The sequence below is a fragment of the Bidens hawaiensis genome, unplaced genomic scaffold, assembly GCF_021521415.1.
Source record: "Bidens hawaiensis isolate Kalapana, Puna unplaced genomic scaffold, B.hawaiensis_p1.1 tig00041166_1, whole genome shotgun sequence".
Lineage (NCBI taxonomy): Eukaryota > Viridiplantae > Streptophyta > Magnoliopsida > Asterales > Asteraceae > Bidens > Bidens hawaiensis.
In genome coordinates, this window is record NW_027505701.1 from 77,461 (window position 1) to 98,436 (window position 20,976).

At 32.0% G+C, this 20,976-nt stretch overlaps 3 protein-coding genes across 3 annotated transcripts; all 3 read left to right on the forward strand.

Moving 5' to 3' along the window:
• The first annotated feature begins 8,989 nt into the window (after window positions 1-8,989).
• On the forward strand, window positions 8,990-9,361 carry LOC143614820 (uncharacterized). Its single transcript, XM_077088141.1, has one exon. It carries the CDS (start codon window positions 8,990-8,992, stop codon window positions 9,359-9,361), a length of 372 nt encoding a protein of 123 aa, XP_076944256.1.
• An 851-nt stretch (window positions 9,362-10,212) lies between these two features.
• Window positions 10,213-10,809, forward strand: LOC143614821 (uncharacterized). Its single transcript, XM_077088142.1, has one exon. The coding sequence runs from the start codon at window positions 10,213-10,215 to the stop codon at window positions 10,807-10,809; it is 597 nt and encodes a 198-aa protein (XP_076944257.1).
• A 5,910-nt stretch (window positions 10,810-16,719) lies between these two features.
• Window positions 16,720-18,252, forward strand: LOC143614822 (uncharacterized). The gene is made up of 4 exons (XM_077088143.1): window positions 16,720-17,169; window positions 17,252-17,501; window positions 17,586-17,805; window positions 17,979-18,252. The coding sequence occupies exons 1-4, from the start codon at window positions 16,720-16,722 to the stop codon at window positions 18,250-18,252; spliced, it is 1,194 nt and encodes a 397-aa protein (XP_076944258.1).
• The last annotated feature ends 2,724 nt before the right edge of the window (window positions 18,253-20,976 follow it).

Here is a 20,976-nt window from a genome sequence, read left to right on the forward strand (position 1 = left end):
CCAGGTCTACCTTTTTTTATTAAATCAATTTATACATACTTTTGAGTGTATGAGATGAATATGGTAAAATTCAATTAACGATATGTATAGGTCTACAATGATAATGACAAGAAGATATTATGAATGAATAACAATATTATTTTCACATATTCATTCAAACTCTATGGATCCATGAAGTTTTCATCAATCTCTTTCGAAATTTTAATATAAAAGTGTGTTTTATTCATGCTAATTTTATATATGATGCTCTTTTTTTATGTCATTTGTAATGAAGCATCTTATCATCTTTTGTTAGAATTCACTACTGCATTAAAAAAAATAATTTTACAACTTATAAAATCAATAGGTACATCTTTTTCATGATTTTGAAGATATTGTGTGAGAATACACCACGAATTCGTATGAATATTCCATTAGAAAATATAATTTAAGCTTATAAAACCATTAAATCTGATAAAATATAGGATTTTAAGACAATTTAACCATTTAATTTCTGTAGTTTAATTATAGTTCTTTTAAGTATCACGTGCATCATACAGATTCTAAAGCTAGTTAAAGCATTCTCATCCGGTTCTCTATCTCTATCTCTATAATTACATTAAAAACATATTTCTCTCTTTTGTTTAATTAAATAATATTTTTTTTATACTTTAATAATTATAGTTTTCTTTCTCCACCCTATAATTTACAAAAATCACTACATTTTCCTCAAAATTAAAAAAAAAATCACTACATTTTCTCTCTATACCCTATAATTTACACTCACAACCATTTAAAACCACACCCTATAATTTACAAACTCCCCTCACAAAACTTTAGAAGACCAGATGAGAATGCTCTTATACACTATAAAAATACATAAACTAATGAACACAAATTAATCTAAAACTAATAAAGAACTGATAGTTTATAATTTTTTTAAAATGTAAGAAATGATATGACTAGTGGTAAAAGTCTTATGTTCGAAGAGAAAATGGTTTAGGGTGGGAATGGAGGTGGCGTAGAAACCCGATTTCGGTACAACAAGATGAACTAGTTTGTTTTTTAAATTTAAACTCGTTTCAATATTTTTAGATCTGGACAGGTGGCTTTGGAAACGTTTGGATGGTTCGATTTCTCCTTACTTGCTAAAGACTTTAAGATGGGAAATTGATAACTTGGGTCGTCTAAGTTGTAGATTTTACTTAATAGTTGAATGGGTTCTTATTAAGGTGAATTGTTTTATTTGGAGATTATTATTAGACCGGATCTCTAATAAAAGGCGACGCCATCAAGAAACTTCACAAACATCTTTTAGTAAATTGCAAAGTTGCCAAATGGGTGTGGTTAGGGTTGGCAATTTATACACGAGACACGGATACACGACATGTACCTACATGACTTTAACATGTAACAGGTAATGCCTTAATAGGTTTCGTGTACTAAACATGTAGATACGAATTTACCTGTTAATTTTCGTGTCTAAACAGATAAAATACATGTTTACCTGCTAAGTACATGTTAAGTACATGGTTATATTTTTATAATTATATATATATATATATATATGATTAGGTTATTTTAAAAAACCCTCTTTAGTTTAGAAAACCTTGAAAACCTTTGCGAGCCCTTGATTGTTTAATTGAATGGCTGGGATTAACCCAGTTCAAAAGATGTTTAGGAGAATAGTTTTACATGTTATTATATTAGTTTGTACTACAATTGGGGGCAAAGTATGTATTGTTTTGTTTTTCTCATGCAGACATCAAAAATGTTCCACTGGTTCAATTTTCCATATGTTTTAATTTTTATATAAGATAACTGATTTAATTTTTTATATAATCATTTTTGAATCAAGAGTTTCATTTCACATATTGTACTTTTACTTTTAGTTAATCATTGCTAATAATAATAATAATGACAATAATTTGTAAATACATTTAAAAATCAAGTAAACCTATTTAAAAGATTGTTACATATTTTGTTACAAAAAAATATTATTATAATAACACAATTACATCTCATAATTTAATAATAACCATAAAAATATGTAAACTTATTTAATATATTTGTTACATATTTTAAAATATGTATGCTTATTTGTAAACATATATATTTTTTAAAGTTAAAAATATTTTTACATATATAAAAAGACGTAAACTTATTTAAAAATACGTATACATTTATAAAACAAGTAAACTTATTTAAAAGATTGTTGCATATTTTGTTACAAAAATATAATAATTATAATAACAAAATTACATATAATAATTTAATAATTGTAATAAAAAATTTACAAAAATATCAACTTTTGTAACCACCATTTTATCAAATAAATGCTTGTTTAATTCTTTTTTATTATATAGAATGTTTCTAGATATATAATAGTTAAAATAAAAATGAAAGAAGATGTGAGAGAAAATTTGATGTCACTGTATTAGTGTTGACTTTTTTGTTTTGTTTTCTTTTGTTTTTTTAAATCAAGCCATCATATTACCTCCAAAAAGATAAAAGAGAGAAAAACATTTTTCAACATTTTTTAAATGTCTCTATAGTATAAAAGTGACAAAGAAAGAGATGCGTTTGATTGTTTCAGGAGAGAGAAAGGCATAATAGCAAATAAAAATAATAAAGAAAATGAGTATCATAGTGTCAAAGGACTAGAATGCCATTTTTAGTATGTCTTCTAAAAAGTCAAAAGAGTATATGTGGAATCATAAGGCTGAGGGGTGTGGGGGGCGCGAGAGGGGGCGTGAGTGGGGGCGCCATCCAATAATATTGTGACGTGTGGCAGAGAGAGAAACTTGATAAGATGGGTATTGGTAGTGGTGATAGCGCCCCGGGGCATGGTGTGGAGGGGCGCGAGAGGGGGCGCGAGCGGTTTATTTTTTTATTTTTTTATAAATGTATTAAAAAAACGTATTATTAAAAAAACAAGTAATTATTTAAACAAACACACATTAATTAAAAAAACACATTAATATATAAAAAAAATTAAAGTACTAAAAAATTAAAAAAACACATTAATTAAAAAAAATTAAAAAAACACATTAACATTATTCTTATTCTTCGGCTTCGTCTTCTTCGATCAACCTCTTCCGGATACGTTCCTTTTGTTTTTCCATCAGCATTTGGTCGACCGGATTTAGGTGGCTGAAGTCTCTTGCAAGGAAGTCCAAATCTCTCATTCTTTTTTTTTCCTTTTTGTCAACAGAGACCACCTCCAGGGTTTTGTTGAATTTATTGAGGGATTCAACAAGATCGTTGATGTTTACGGCTTCCCCCTCAGCCGGTTTTTTCCCCCTGGCGTCCCTTCCCAATGGCCGCCTCCTCGGCGGTGAAGACGTTTCCTCCCCCGCAACGTTTAGGTCGAATCCAACCCGGCAATCCGACCCGTCCGTTGTGCTGTACGCTCCAGACGAACTAGTTTTAGTCCGTTTCGGCCCTACTTCCGCATCAAGGTCCGGCGCCACCAGCTCAACCCACTTGGCACACCTTCTCAACCTCTCCCACAACTTTACACCGTCCCACGTCTTCACCGCCCCATACCTCCGCAGGCACTCCTGCTTCCACTCTTCGACAGTGAAATTATAGACCGCCAAATCGTCACTGCCACTTGGTCTCATACGACCGGCGTTCCTGTTGAACAGATTAGTAAACAAGCCGACAAATTTTCTAATTTCGGTCCACCGACCCGAAATCATATCGGGATTCCGCTCTGTACTCCCAACGAGCGAATAGAACGTCTCCCTAACCTTTGTCCAAAAGACCTTGCTCTTTTGGTAGTCGGCTGCAAAATTATGTAAATAAATTTGTAAGCCATTTAACTTTTTTATTTAACTTTTTATTTACAATCATTTTTAAAAACGTTAAAACAATTACCGCAACGCCGATCCTCAGAAATGGCTATCCAAGCCCGACACAGGGCTTCCTTCTCATCCGATGACCACGGAGTGATTTTCCGTTTCGCCCTTCCGGTCGAAGCCGAACCCGACCCGTCCGTTGCAAGTTGTTTTTTCCGGTGGACGCGTCTTCTTTGTCCCGCAGCTTCACCTTCTGGTTCCGGTTCTTGTGTCTCCGGAACTACAAAGTTAGGAGACGGTTGCATGTTGGATGGTTGAAAGCCGGATGATTGTTGCGACCCCGAATAAAACATCGGTTGTTCCGGTGCCGACCATAAATCGTCGTAAGGGTAATCTGAATCTAGGTTTGGGTACCAATTTCCAGACATGTTTTTAAAAAAAGGTTTCGAAGATAGGGTGATTTTGGGTTTTGGGTGTGGTGTGTGATATTCGTTTTGGTTGTAGTATGTGAGAATGGTTGTGTTTGATATGTATTGTGATATATGTATTGTGATATATATAGATGATTTTGTTAAAAAAAAAAAAATATTTTTATTCATTATTAAAGCCTTCCAACGGCTCTTTCCCATTTCCCACAGCCACTCACGCGCGCGAGCCTCCTGGCGCCTGCCTCGTTTTCCGCTCTCGCGCCCCTCTCGCGCCCCTCTCGCGCCCCGGTGGTGTGGCTCTCGCGCCCCGGGGCGCTATCGAAGTCCCTCACGCGCCCTGACTAGCGCTCCGCACCCCTCAGCCTAATAGTCACGCAAAGAGTTTTCAGGGTTTTTCTAACTTAATAGGGTTTTCAATTTATACTTAGCCTATATACATATAGGGGAAATATAGAATGAAAACTCACTTATGTTGTGAAAACTCGTGAAAATCCTATGTAACATCGTTTTTTTTTTGTTTTTTTTGCACACGTAATATATATTGTAACACTTAATACAAAACATCAAAAACTAAAAAATTGTTTTCTCATTTTTTAATATTTTTTAACTAATTTTTATATATGTTTTCAAGAGAGAGAAAATGTTATATTTATATTTTTTATTCACCTTAATTGTGGACCACAAGATTTAAACTTTAATTAAAAACATGTGGTTGAGAATGAGTTTGTAGAGTTTTTACAACTCAAGTGAGTTTTTATTTTAACCTTACTCTATATATATATATAATGAAAACCCTTATGAGTTATAAAAATTTTAGAAACTCTATATGTTATTCTCATTTCTCCATGCCATTCTTACTTACTAAATTATTTTATATTCTATAAGGATATATTTGTCCAAAGAAAATTGAATTCTACTTTACCGTCGTTAACTTTTGTGATGCATTTCATATCATCAATCAATTTCTTTATTCATATAATTATATTATTTAAATATAATAATGAAGAACAATTGATAAACTTTGTAAATTAGTATACATCATCACTTTACAACCACACATTTTTTACTTCCATGTTTAATACTTTACAAATTTTTTACTTCCATTTTTTAGGTTCTCCATCGTCAAATTTCCAGGCAACTAAATCTTCATGCTACATTTTTTTAGTATGAAATTTATAAAATTTAATACTTTACAAATTTTTTACTTCCATTTTTTAGGTTCTTCATCGTCAAATTTTCAGGCAACTAAATCTTCATGCTACATTTTTTTAATATGTAAATTTATTTTTAGCCACATTTTTATTTTTGTCATATAATACCCCATTTTTGTAGAGTTTATGTTTTTCTGAGAAATTATTTTTCTAAAGTTTTTTTTTCTGAGAAATTATGTTTTTTATGTTTAACAAGTAAACGTATTATGTTTTTTATGTTTAACAAGTAAACGTACCCGCGCGTTGCTGCGGGCCAAGTTGGTGCCATGTTTAGTTTGCGTTGAGGCCGTTTGGTACACGAAATATTCAAGAGTATTGAAGTCTGTTTGGTTCAATACGGAATGTTCAGAGTATTGGAAGAAATGTTCCAAGAGTATTGAAGTCCGTTTGGTTTACAGAATATTCAAAGAGTATTGGAATTGAAAACCATTCCTTTCAAAAATCAATTTGTTTGGAACATGAAAGAATTAAAATTGGAATTTACATACATTCCACCATTCATTAGAATGTAATAAATTCAATGCCTTGGCGGAATTTCAACTTTAATGTTACCAAATTACCAAAAATACCATGTATTCATCATCCTCAATTCCTCAATACATTACATGTTATATAGTATATGAATTATGAAATAGGTCTTCATACCTCATCCAACATCTACAACATCTCCTATCTCACAAATTTGAACCTAGTGTACTCCAAGTATTCAACAACATCAATCAACTCCTTGTTTCTGATGAACTTAATTCCATCAGCAGTTCCTAACAACACTTTTCATCATGTTTACTACATTAATAAACCAAATTTACCATAGAAGGATGAAAGAATAAAACATATACCATGTTTACCTGCAAAAAGTGATCAATAAAAAAGCATAAGCTACAAAGTTTTTTTGAAGCATATATGGCTTGATTCCTTTTAACATTCTCATCTATAATAATTTTAGACATGCACATCCCCAGAAAGAAAAACATGTAGGTAGGGTTATATTATGAGGGCAAAAATGGTTCATTTTTCCAACAAAATGTTAATATGTAATACCTTTAAAAGACAAGGTTTTGGGTTCAGTAATGATTTAACGCATTATAACTAATTAAGAGTAAATCAAGATATCTTACTTACATCATGAAAATTGAAATGAAAATATTTGATGATTTAACAGTTAACACATCAACAAAAAACTCTAGTAATGACCTTGCAACAAAGTGAAAACGAAACTTGGTTTATACTCTTAATTACCTTGAGATAGACACTGTAACACAGTGAAAACAAAATTAAAACATCAAATCCAACAGCAACTACTAACCATTTTCACGATTATTTATAGGTACCCAATATGATAAATTGACCCTAACTTTCTAATTCAGTATTATTTTGTTAATAGACACCGCTGGCAAAGGGGAAAGAAAACAAAAGAAAAAAAATGACAAAACTCAAGAACAGAGTGGAAACTCTGAGTGGTGTCGGTGGGTCAGCGGCAAAACGATTTGTGAAAACCCACCAACTTATAATCGTTGTTTGATGCCGGCAACAACATGATTTGTGAGTTGCAACAGCTCTCTGCCGTCGGGCCCGCCGCCATAGACAGTCGTAAAACCGCCAGCAAGTTACAATCGTTGTCCGGCGCCGGCAACAAAACGGTTTGTGAGTTACAATCGCCACCATAAACAACAAAAAATGGACATTTGATCTTTCAAGCGAAAGAGAGTGATGATGAATAGAGAGAGAGAGAGAGAGACAAATCTGAATATAAAGATGATATGTGATGTCCAGGTAGCATAGAAAAAGAAGCACGTGTACAGGAGATGAAGCCACGTATAAAGACACGTTTGTACAGATAAGCAGTTGGAAAGCAGCTTTAGTAGTTTGTACCAGTAGCTTCACAAATTGTACATTGTTGCTACAATGGATCTTGTGAGACAACTGAAGGGAAAATTCTCAAAATAGCCCCTTTTAGAGAAAGAAGTCCCAAAATAGCCCTTTTTTCCTCAAAATCTTTTATAATTTGGACTGTCAAGACGCATTGGGAATAGATAAAAATAAGACGAAATTTTGAAAGAAAGTCAGGTAAAAGACGAGATTTGGGGAAATAATGTGGGTAAAGTCCAAATTATTTGTAATCTTGGAGCAAAAGTTCAAATTTTTCAAAAACTTTTTTATTCAAAATAACCGTCTTAAGAGACTGTTTTTTTATGTTTCCTACCTTTCCCGTCCATATTTTCAAATTCTTATAAAATATATTTTTTACAATTATACCCCTTAACCACCACCATGAACCACCACCTTGAACCACCACCATCACCGACGCCGTCGGTTGCTGGAGCTCCGGAAGATGAGATAGCGTTCGTTAGCCAGAGATCAATCGTCGTCACCGCCGGTACCGTCACTGGAACGGAGTTAGACGACTCGCCGGTGCTGCTATCTCCGCCGCCGGCGAATTTAATCGGCGACGGAAAGTTCGTCTTCACCTTATCGCCACGGAACCAGGGGCGGATTTATACACAAGGTTGGGGGTGCACGGGAATCCCCCGAGTTTCAAAATTATAGTGTAAGTCTATATATAAAATATGAAGTGCACCCCCTTATAAATTTGAAGTGCACCCCATTATAAAACTAGAAAAGTGGTGGAGTGGTTAAAACCTTTGATGTTGCAGTTTATGTCTCGGGTTCGAGGTTTGTTCAGGCCCTTTTTTTTAATCTGTGTTTTAATATTTTAGGGTTTTAAATTCCAAAATTTCCAGCCGCTATTCACATACCACGATTGACGAACGCAAACTGCAGCAGCCTCCTTCTCTCGACGCCTCTAGTCTCCTCTTTTCCACGGTTTGTAAAAAATTGTTTACAATGTTCTTTAATTGCTTTACAATGTTCTTCTTTAGAATCTTAGTCATAGACCATAGTAAGCAAGTATCCAGATTCTACGTAACAAACTACCATTAATTATGTCCATGAAAATTTTACAATAATTAGTAAAAACATAAGCTGTATTTTATTATTTTGGGCATTTTTTGTAGCATTAGAAATTATTGATTAGTTTTGATAGTTGATTTTTGTTACTTGAATTTGATTTATAGGTATTATGAATATCAAGAGATATTTTCAAACAGAACCATCAAACCTTGGGTCATCATCTTCAAGTAGTAAACCGTCAAAAATAGATTTGGATGATCTTCCATGGGATCCTTTCGAAAGGCAACCGATTTCATCTTATCACCCAAGTCAAAAAGATGAAATTAGACGGGCATATCTACTTAGAGGTCCATGTCAACCAACCGGACATGATTTTCCACAAACAAATTATGGTAGTAAATTAAGGCGCTTTAATGTGGAAGGTACACTAGTGAATTTGGAAATTGGTTGGAGTATAGTGTCAAAGCGGATAAAGCATATTGCTTGCATTGTTACTTGTTTAAGGAATTTGGACAAAATGATGCATTTCTGAGTGAAGGGGTGCGATGTTGGAATAGGGCTCGGCAGAAATTTAGTGGTCATGTTGGTAAATGCAATAGTTTTCACAACAAAGCACGTAAAAAGGGGGAAGACTTACTTAACCAAGCTCAATCTATACATGTGGCCATTGAGAAAGGAACTGATATACAAAAAAAAACAGTATAGAATCAAGTTACATGCTTCGGCTAGACTTACTAAAGCATTGTTAAATGGTTCGTTAGCTTTTCGTGGTCATGATGAGTCTGAAGATTCTCTCTATAGAGGAAATTTTATAGAGTTCTTAAAAGTGTTTGGAGAACTAAATGAAGAAATTGGTAAGGTTATATTAAGTAACGCTCCTGGGAATAACCAAATGACATCTCCATCAATCCAGAAAGAACTTTGTAATTGTTTTGCAGAAGAAGTATTAAAAAAGATATTTGAAGAACTTGGTGATGATGTCTTTTCCATATTAGTTGATGAATCGAGAGATATTTCTAAAAAGGAATAAATGGCCGTGGTTTTAAGATATGTTGATAAATTAGGATTTGTGAATGAGCGATTTATTGGCCTTGTTCATGTTATGGAAGCAACCGCGTTATCTCTTAAAGTTGCAATTGATAAATTATTTGCTCGCCACAATTTGAGTATTGGTAGGGTTAGAGGCCAAGGATATGATGGTGCAAGCAACATGTCCGGTGAGTTTAATGGTTTGAAAGCTTTGATTTTGAAAGAAAATCCTTCAGCATATTATGTTCATTGTTTTGCTCACCAGCTTCAACTTGTTGTTGTGGCCCTCGCAACCAAACATCATGAAATTTTCAAATTTTTTAAAGAAGTGTCAAATTTAGTAAATGTTGTTGGTGCATCTTGTTAGCGAATAGATTTGATAAGAGAAAGTCAAAGAGAAAGATTGGGATTGAATCCGGAAGTTGAAACTGGGAGTGGAAAGAATCTAGAACTGTCACTTACAAGAGCCGGGGATACACGTTGGAGTTCTCATGAAAAAACAATTCACCGTTTGCTTTCTTTATTTCCTAGTGTTATTGACGTGCTTGAATATATAGAAAATTCGGGAGAGATTTTTGCTCACAAAAGTGAAGCACATGGACTTCAATTATACATGAAAACTTTTAGTTTTGTATTTTATTTACATTTGATGAAATACATCTTGGGTGTTACTAACACGTTGTGTGAAGCACTTCAAAGAAAAGATCAAGATATGTTGAATGCAATTAAGTTAGTTAAGTTAACTAGTGAAGGCCTAAAAAGCATCGACTTGAAGGATTTGACTCGCTTTTGGAAGATGTCACGTCCTTTTGTGACAAATATGATATTGAAGTGGTTGAATGAAAGTCGAGTATGTTGACCCTAAATATCGAAGAAACCAATCGTGACCATTATGTGGTTAATAATTTCAACACGGTTCTCAACTTGCAAATTCAAGAGCTTGGAAACCGTTTCAACGAGGTAACCACTAACTTGCTTACGTGTATGAGTTCTTTGAGCCCGTCTTGTAATTTTAGTGCTTTTAATAAACAAAACTTGTTAAAGTTGGCTGAGATGTATCCGTATGATTTTGATTTTGATGAAAAAGACAAGCTTGTATATGAACTTGGCCACTACATTGCTAATGTGAAAGAAGATAAGCGGTTTGCCAACTTGAATGGGGTAGGTAACCTTGCCAAAATGATGGTGAAAACTAGATTTCACATTGATTATCCGTTGGTTTATCGTTTGATAAAGTTATTGTTAGTTTTGCCAGTTGCAACGGCAAGTGTTGAAAGATGTTTTTCTTCAATGAAAATTGTGAAAACAGATTTGCGTAATAGGATGGGTGATGGATACATGAACGATTCATGCATTTGTTACATAGAAAGGGAATTCCTTCAACAAGTTTTAGTCGAAGATGTAATGCAACGATTTCAAAAGATGAAAACTCGTAGGGAACAACTTTAGGTATGTTCTTTCAATTTGTAAAGACCATTTATTATGTGTTTTTATTTTGCAATGACGATGTCTTTTTATTTTGCAATTATGGTGTCTTTTTTATTACAATATCGTATTTTCATTATGTGACAAAGCGTACCTGAACCGAACCATCCAACCGACCCGAACCGTCAAACCGACCAAAATTTTTAATATCGAGCTCCATGAAATTGGAGCATCTAAAAACTGTGCACCCCTTGAAAAAAAATCCTGGATCCGCCACTGCGCGGAACTGTCTAGCGGCGGCATCGTACGCACACGCCGCCTCGACGGCGGTGTCGAATGTGCCTAACCAGACACGGCTCTTCTTAGATCTAGAACCTCAGCGGCGGTGGCGTCAAGTTTTCGGTGAGGAAGCATGGTGTGTGAGAATGAATGGGTGGATATGGGGGTTTATACAGTGGGTGAAGAGTTGTAAAAAAAATGATACGCGCTGGAGAAATGGCGCCGTCGGTGATGGTGATGGTTCAGTGAAGATGAGAAAGGAAGACCGGAAGACGGTGGCAGGAGCTCCGGCAACCGACGGCGTCGGTGATGGTGGTGGTTCAAGGTGGTTAAGGGGTATAATTGTAAAAAATATATTTTTCTAAGAATTTGAAAATATGGACGGGAAAGGTAGGAAACATAAAAAAAAACAGTCTCTCAAGACGGTTTTTTGATTAAAAAAGTTTTTGAAAAATTTGAACTTTTGCTCCAAGATTACAAATAATTTGGACTTTACCGACATTATTTCCCCAAATCTCGTCTTTTACTTGACTTTCTTTCAAATTCATGTCTTTATATTTATCTATTCCCAATACGTCTTGGCAGTCCAAATTATAAAAGATTTTGAGGAAAAAATGGGCTATTTTGGGACTTCTCTCTCTAAAAGGGACTATTTTGAGAATTTTCCCGACAACTTAAACATGCATTTTAATAAATCAGGAAACTAAATCTTCATGCTACATTTTTTTAATATGTAAATTTATTTTTATAGCCACATTTTTGTCATATAATACCCCATTTTTGTAGAGTATGTTTTTCCGAGAAATTATTTTTGTAGAGTTTTTTTTTTCTTTTTTCTGGGAAATTATGTTTTTATGTTTAATATGTAAATTTTCATAAATTTTAAAACTTTAAAATACGTAAACTTTATTAAAATAAGTAAATTATGCTAAATATATAAATTAACATAAATTTTTAAACTTTAGAATATGTAAGGATTATTTAAGTATGTAAATTAACATACTTTACGTTATGTAAACTATTTTAAATGAAACTTTTAAATATGTAATTTTTATTAAAGTACGTAAATTAACATAGATTTTTACACTTTAAAGAATGTAAATTTTATTAAAATATGTAAATTATGTTAAATATGTAAATTAACACACTTCGATTTATGTAAAATTAAACTTTAAGATATGTAAATTTTATTATGGTATGTAAATTATGTTAATTATGTAAACTAACATAAATTTTTAAACTTAAAAATTTATAAATTTTATTAAAATATGCAAATTATGTTAAATATATAAATTAGCATACTTTAGATTATGTTAAACATGTAAATTAACATAAAATTGAAAATATGTTTTTGTTGATCGTTTAAAAAACATCAATTTTAACATCAGTTTTTCAACTTTAAACTATATAATAAAACACATCTTTGAAATAAGAAATGAAAATGAATATGTAGGAGGTAAAACAAAAAGACAAAAATCACTTGAAGAAGAGATTACAAAAAATAACATGAATACAAAAGGAAAAAAAGAGTTCGAAAGAAAGTCAACAACTCTTTCAAAAACCTTAAATATGAGAAGTAATTTAAATTAATAAATTGAAACAAATAAAAAACATGCAAACAAAATAATATAACCATGTTGATCAGAAAGCAGAGAGAGAAATGATATGGATGCCCACAAAGTTACTATAATACCTTTATAGGACTTGAGCATCAAAAAAATAATATAAAGTAACATTGCTTTATCATCAAATAATTTTGGCCATTCACTTAAATAAATTAATTGAATGAATGGTTGATATCGGATTTACAAAGTTTTTACAAGTCAATAGGGTTTTTATTATATCTATGTCCTCTATATATATATATATAGAATCAGGATCATATAAGAATTTTTTGAGAATTGAGAACTATAAGAACCATTTTTGATCATAAAAAAACCTAAAAATAAAAAAAAAATCATAAAACAAAAATAAACACAAAAATAAAAAAAGTAAAAAAAAAACCAAAGTTCTTATTTATCATCCCGGTTTCTAAAAAAAGTAAAAAAAAATTATTGGTTTAGCTAAATTATGCATATATGTATAATATGTACATATATGTACACACATGTTTTTTTTCCTATACACATATGTATAATTTAAGGTAAATGATAATGTACATATGTGTACATTACGTAACTAGAGATTAAATGAAAGTATACATATGTGTATAGGTATAATACGAATTAAAAAGAAAAAAAAATCAGTTTTGTTTTATTATACATATATGAATAATATGTACACACATGTTTTTTCCTATACACATATGTATAATTTACGGTAAATGATAATGTACATATGTGTACATTACATAACTAGAGATTAAATGAAAGTATGAATGTGTGCATAGGTATAATACGAATTAAAAAGAAAAAACAAATTTCAGTTTTTTTTAATGAAACCGGAATGAAATATAAGAATCTTGGTTTTTTTTACATTTTTAAAATTTTCGTGTTTTTTTGTTTTAAAATTTTTTTAGTATTTTTTTAGAGGTTTTTTTAGTGGTCCAAAATGGTTCTCAAAGTTCTTAATTTGCCAATAATTCTCTTAGGATCATTACCCTATATATATATATATGTATATATATATATATATATATATATATATATATATATATATATAGTTTGAAAACCTTGATAGGTTAAGAAAACCTTAGAAACTCAATGAGTGGCTCATAAGATGCCACATCCCTTTTGTTAAGCATTTGAGACTTTAATCAAAAAGGGTATAATTGTTATTTAGCCCTTGTTATTTTTTCTCTTCTAAATTTTTTCTAACACACTGCTCTCTCTCAATAAAGATCCAACAGCCATCACTTCAATTTATCTTGACTTTTGCTTTTGGAAGACTATTTATTTCGACCACTCCCGTCAACAAACCCTTGATGATTTGTTACATTATTTGTAAATAAAAAAAATTAAAAAAGAAAAAAAATTGACCAAACCAGTTTGATGTGGCAAACCAATTTGCAAATCAATACATTATCACTTGTCAACATTTTAAAGGACCTTCTTTTAATTTCTTTTTTCTTTTTCTTTCATAGTTACTAGTTTTAACTATAATATTGTTTTTATCTGATAACTTTCAATAATTAAGTTTTTAAAAACTAAAAACATGGTCTTGTTCAGCTTTTTTTCGTGAATACATCGGTATAAATTTTTTTAAAAACAGAGATTGTAAAAAAATAATTTTTTATTATAAAATAAATATTAAGTATGTTTGATGAATATAAGTATCTTTTTTATTTTTTTAAGTATTTTTAAATTAACATATTGTTAATTTTGAAATAAAGTAATTATTTTTTATACTTCTAGTCGCTTTTAATAACAAAAATAATAATTATAAATAATATTTATTTAATAAAAAATAGTGTAGATTGGGTTGCTAATGAGTATGAAAAGTTTGGTTTATTTGGATTGGGTAAGTAGAAGTTAGAGAAATTAGGTTTATAATAAAAATTGGGTTGAGTTAGTTTGTGAATGAGGATGGTCTTAGGAGAATATTATAACTTGAATATTGTTTTGGAAAAGACTATTTTGCAATTTTTTTTTTTGAAAAAATTACAAATTTTGTCCTTTTGAATTACGTAAATTATGGAATGAGTCATTTTTTAAAATGAGTTTCACTCTTAGTCCTTTATTTGCATGTTTTCCATGGTTTTCGTCCTTTAAGCTAACACCGGTTAACTCATCCCGTTAAGTGTCCCCATGTGCATAAAGCGTGATGGGCATAACGGTCTTTTCCCCTTCCCCTTCTCTTTCCTCCTCCTGCCCTATCAATAAACTAAAAAACACTTAACATATTTTATAACATCAAACAAACAAACACGGTTAAGCTAACAGTTATCAAACCCTAATCCCCAAATTCGTCCAAACAAATCGTCGATTGAAGCCATGGATGACTACGATGAACTACCTCCTCGATTCTTCATCAGAGACGGACTCTCACAAGAAGAAGTGGATGCATTCTACGGTAAGCAACATCTTTATACTCATTTGAGAAAAAAAAAATTATAGCAATCGATTAATTTTTGTTAATGTTTCAAATGCAGTTGGTTCCGCTTATCTTTTTTTTGTTAAGTTGCATCATGGTGGAAAATTTTCAAAATTCCCAGGGCGTTCAAATGAAAGGCCTTTAATAGATTTTGTTGATTTGCTGGATATAGACAAGTTCTCTGTTCATGAACTGGATGTAATTTCGGGGCAACTAGGATACAATACGAAAGGAGTTAGGTATTATCACTATCTAGTTCCAAATATGGATTTAGATTTTGGTCTTAGAGCTTTAGGAAGTGATGAAGATGTGAGAGGGTTTAGTAAATATGTTGGTGAAGATAATTGGGTGATGAATGTTTATGTCGAACATGATACTACCAATATCCATACATACTTTTGCTCACCATCAAAGGTTAGGATTGAAGAGGTGACCGCTGAAGAGTTAATGGCTATTGATTTAGCTAATGTAGGTAAGAGAAGATTGTGTTTGGAATGGCATGAAAGAACTAATGAAACTGGACAAAGCAGTGGCCATCAACCACAAATAGAAGCTATGTTAAATGATCCAAATTTTGACCCTTTCTTTGGTGACACTGATTATGGAGGTGGGATTAATGTAGGTGGGGATAATATAGATAAGGGTAATGTTAATGATGTTGAGGTTAATGTAGATGAGGGTACTGTTAATGGTGTTAGGGTTAATGTAGATGAGGGTACTGTTATTGATGTTAGGGTTAATGTAGATGATGGTAATGCTAATGATGTTGGGGTTAATGTAGATGAGGGTACTGTTGTTAATGATGTTATGGTTAATGTAGATGAGGGTGAAAAGGAGGATGGTAGAGAGAATGATGGAGATGATAGTGAGGATAGTGTATATGATAGTGAGGAGGATGATAGTGAGGATAGTGGGGATGATAGTTATGATGATGAAAGTGAGATGGATGATATTGATGTAGAAATGAGGGATTTTAGATTGCACAGGGAGGTGGATGTTGATAGTCAAGAGGTTATAAATGCATTAGATGAGATGGTAATGGAAGATGAGCCATTAGATAATGAATTATTAAATGATGAACCAAGTGGTGGTAAAGAAAAATATTTCTTATTCTATAAAGGTGAACTATTTGGCACTAAACAAGAAGTTAAAAAAATGATCAGGGCACATGCTGTTGAGACTAGAAGACAAATTAGGATTGTAAAAGATGATCTTGTTAGGGTTAGGGTAGTGTGTAAAGGAGATAGTATGGATGGGTCCTAAAGTAAAGGTGTGGTTGAAACTAGCAAGTGTGGTGGTAAAGAGAAAGGGGCTGGATCTAGCAATTGTAATAAAGATAAAGGGCCAAATGAGAAACATGTTGGTGGTAGGGGAATTAAAAAGGATCCAGGTCTTCATAAATGCCCTTGGGTAGTTCAACTTTCAAAGAACAATGAACTTGGGTCTTGGGAAATAGTAACTCTTGTTACTGAACATAAAAGTCTTCAAACAAGGGACATTTATGCCTGCACAGCAACTTTCCTTTCTAACCAACTACTGGAGCAGCTACAAGAGAATCCAAAGATCCAACCAAGAGCTATTAAAGAGCAGTTCTAGAGGAAGTTTGAGGTTAATATTTCTGAGATGAAAGCATATAGGGCAAAGAACATAGCTGTAAAGAAGATCCATGGAGATTATACTTCCCAGTATCATATGCTTAGGGATTATGTGGAGGAGTTGAAGCATAAAAACCCAGGTACAACTGTTACAATTGAAGTTGAGCCTTGCACAGATCCAACATCAAACACAAGAATATTCCAAAGAATATATGTATGTTTGGGATCCTTGAAACAAGGATTCAAAGAAATAGGGAGAAATTTACTTGGACTGGATGGGGCTTTCATCAAAGGTCCACACCCAGGTCAATTGCTCACTACAGTTGGACTAGATCCAAACAATAACATATATCCTGTCTCATATGCAATTGTAGAAGCAGAGAACAATTTCTCATGGACATGGTATCTACAATGTCTTGCTGATGACTTGGACTTGGATAGCAACTCATATTTTACCTTTATTAATGATAGACAAAAGGTTAGTTATGTTTTTTCCCTTTATCTGCTTTTTAATTGCTTAATCTTATGTATGCCGTGATACATATATTGTTTTTGTATAGGGCCTCCTCCCTGCTTTGGAAAGGTTATTCCCATTTGCTGAGCATAGATACCGTGTCAGACACATCCATGAGAACATGAAACAACAATTTAAGGGGAAAATTTACAAGGATGCTTTATATAAGATGGCTAGATCTACAACTCCAGTTCAGTTTGAGAAGGAAATGCATGCTTTGAAAGATATAAACATTGATGCACAAATATGGCTATCTAATATTAGTCCAGAGCATTGGTCATTGTCTCATTTTACTGGTAACATCTTCTTATGTCTCCCAAATTTGATAAACATTTTGTACATGTCTTAGATTCTTAAACAGATGTTATTGTCTTGTATAGGTAGGGCACTTAGTGATGTGTTGTTAAATAACATGTGTGAAGTTCTGAATGCAAAGTTGTTAGATGCAAGAGATAAACCTGTCATAACTATGTTAGAATACATAAGGGAATATCTTATGAGGAGAATTGTAAATGTTTTGAAGGTTATTGATAAAAGTGAAGGTATGCTAACACCATATGCTAACACAATCTTTGAGAAAATTAAAAAGGATGCTTCCAGGTTTGATATCATTCCTTTTCACCTTTATTGTGATAGCCTTTGCAAGATTATAGTTTAACTAAAGAATATTATAGGTACATTGTGAGTTGGAATGGTGAGGAACATTAACAAGTGTCTGGACCACATGGTGATCAATGTGTGGTAAACATGAGAGAGAAGTCTTGTACATGTAGGATTTGGGAAATCACTGGGATACCATGCAAGCATGATGTAGCAAGTATGTGGACCAAGAGAAACCATGACATAAGTGTTGGCATATCAGAAACATTTGTGAATGATATTTATGGAATGGAAAGGTGGAAAGCAGTTTACAAGCACAAGGTCTATCCAGTGAATGGTATGTCCATGTGGGCAAAGTCACAAGTGCCTACAATCATAGCACCACCTAAGTACCATAAACCCATTGGGAGACCAAAAAAATCAAGAAAAAGATTACTGTGGAAATAGAAGGAGGCCCAAGAAAGCAACCAAGAAAGAAACTAGGTTACAGTATCAGGTCTTTCACTGCCAAAAAGGTTACCAAGAAAGCAACCAAGAAAGCCACCAAGAAATCTACCAAGAAACCAACCAAAAAAACAAAGTAGGCATGTTTTCTGTGTTTAAACTATGTTATATTTGCTGTTTAAAGACTATGTTTTGTGTTTGTGTCATGCATTGAACTTCTGTATAGATGCTTTGGATATTTAAGACTGAACTGGTGTTTGTGTAATGGATATTTAGTGTATATGTTTTTGTCTTGTGTCTTTGTCTTGGTCTAAACTTGTCTGACTTGTATCTTTGTTATACTTTGTCTAACAATTGATAAGAGATATGATATGTCAATTCGTAAACATGTCAAAAGGTAAGAGACATAACATGTCTTAGTTCAATTGATAATGATAACCTTTACAACCACCCCCACACTATCCACCTCATGAATGATTAATGCAAAAAGAATGCACACTTAAGCACATGCCTCCACCAATGTTACTGATCTCATGCCACTAAAGAGAGATTTAGATAAATTATGGTATTCAGTTAAATGATAAACATAGCATGTCTTAGTTCAGTACATATTTTGTTTCATGTCAAATTTTTTGTCCTGGTCTAAACTCTTGGACATAGATGATAATTGATAAGAGATATAACAAGTCAATTGGTAAACATGTCAAATTGTAAAGAGACATGACATGTCTTGGTCTTGGTCTAAAGTCATTGTTAGGATATATGACATGTCAAGATGATAATTGTTAAGAGAGATGATATATCAATTCGTAAATACATGAAAATTGTCATAGATAATTAGGTTTAAACATTACATTGACCAACATTTGAATAGCATGGTTAATACATTTTCAGTGAACAAAAGTTGAATTACCAGCCTAAAGTTAAACATGAAATACAAATGAGTACAAACCTAACACATTTTATTTGAACCAAGCTAATACATCTTGAATGCAATTAGCATTGCAAAAACACCAATCCATGTGAGCATCAGATACTCCTTGAATTTCTTAGATTTAGCTTCAGCTTGTTTTAGGGATTCATCCGTTTCGTTCTTGGACCTCAACAAACCAGGTATGATTATCCTTGCCCTTTCACACATCGGAAGGTCAAACCAACCGAGAAACGGACATCTTGATGACTGAAATACAACCATAAACATATGAAAAAGGTATGGTTCTATAAATCATATTGAAACTACCTTGTCATGGCAACCATAAAAACGTCGGCCAGGATTCCTTTCTGTCCATGATGTTATCAAAATAGCTTGCTTGCCACACTTACAAAGCTTCATCATCAATCTTCTACCCTACTCGAACCCTAATTCAGATATGTGATGGAACCCTAATTTAGATCTATGAAGAATTTTGAATATGGAGGTGGTGTTATAATAGGGCAGGAGGAGGAAAGAGAAGGGGAAGGGGAAAAGACTGTTATGCCCATCACGCTTTATGCACATGGGGACACTTAACGGGATGAGTTAACTGGCGTTAGCTTAAAGGACGAAAACCATGGCAAACATGCAAATAAAGGACTAAGAGTGAAACTCATTTTGAAAAAGGACCCATTCCATAATTTACGTAATTCAAAAGGACAAAATTTGTAATTTTTTCATTTTTTTTATGTTTGCTTTAAAATACTTTTAACTCATGGTATGGTGTATGGTGTTGGGCCATGTCTCTACTTTTTGAACTTTTTCTTTAATTTATGGTGATTTTTATGGGTTTTCAACTAATGACAACCATAAAATTATTTTGTTGATTTTTGTTTCTTACGATTTATTGATCTTTTGTTAATATATTTTACAAGTTCAGTTATTTTTTTAGTTTTAAATCAATAGTTATTCAGAAAGGGTTACATTGATCTATATGTGATAATATATGTGGTAATTACAGGTTAATAAATACAAAATTTTATTTTCTCTCGCTACATCGATTTATTTAAACTCATTTAAACATATGTAAACCTATTTATTTTAGCATACAAACTCATTTTAAATATTTTAAACTTACTTAGTATATGTACACTTATTTAAAAATATATAAACTTAATATATTTGTTACATAATTAAAGTAACTTTATTTAAAAGATATGTAAATTATTTTAAACATATAAATTATTTAAATATGTAAATTAACATACATTAAATTACGTAAATTATGTTAAATATGTAAATTAACATAAATTGTTAGAATTTAAAATATGTAACTTTTATTAAAAAATAGTAAATTAACATAAAATTTTAAACTTTAAATTATATAAATTTTATTAAAATATGTAAATTATGTTACAATGTAAATTAACATACTTTAATTATGTAAATGAGTTAAATATGTAAATTAACATAAATTTTTAAACTTTAAAATATGTGAATTTTATTAAAGTATGTAAAATAACAAAAAAAAATTAACTTTATATATGTAAATTTTATTATAATATGTAAATTATGCTAAAGGTTACACAAAACTACACTTTTGTTATTTAATTTATGTAGAATCGTTTAATATATGTTATCGAAAGAAAAATAAAATATATATAAAAAACTAAATTTCAAAGAAACCCCTATTGAAATAATAGACAGTAATTTTAAAATATTTAAATATACGCATATGTTATTTACCTTATAAAATTCCTATCAAAACATTATGTAACACCCTGATTTCATGAAACTTTGTCGTGAACTTATGT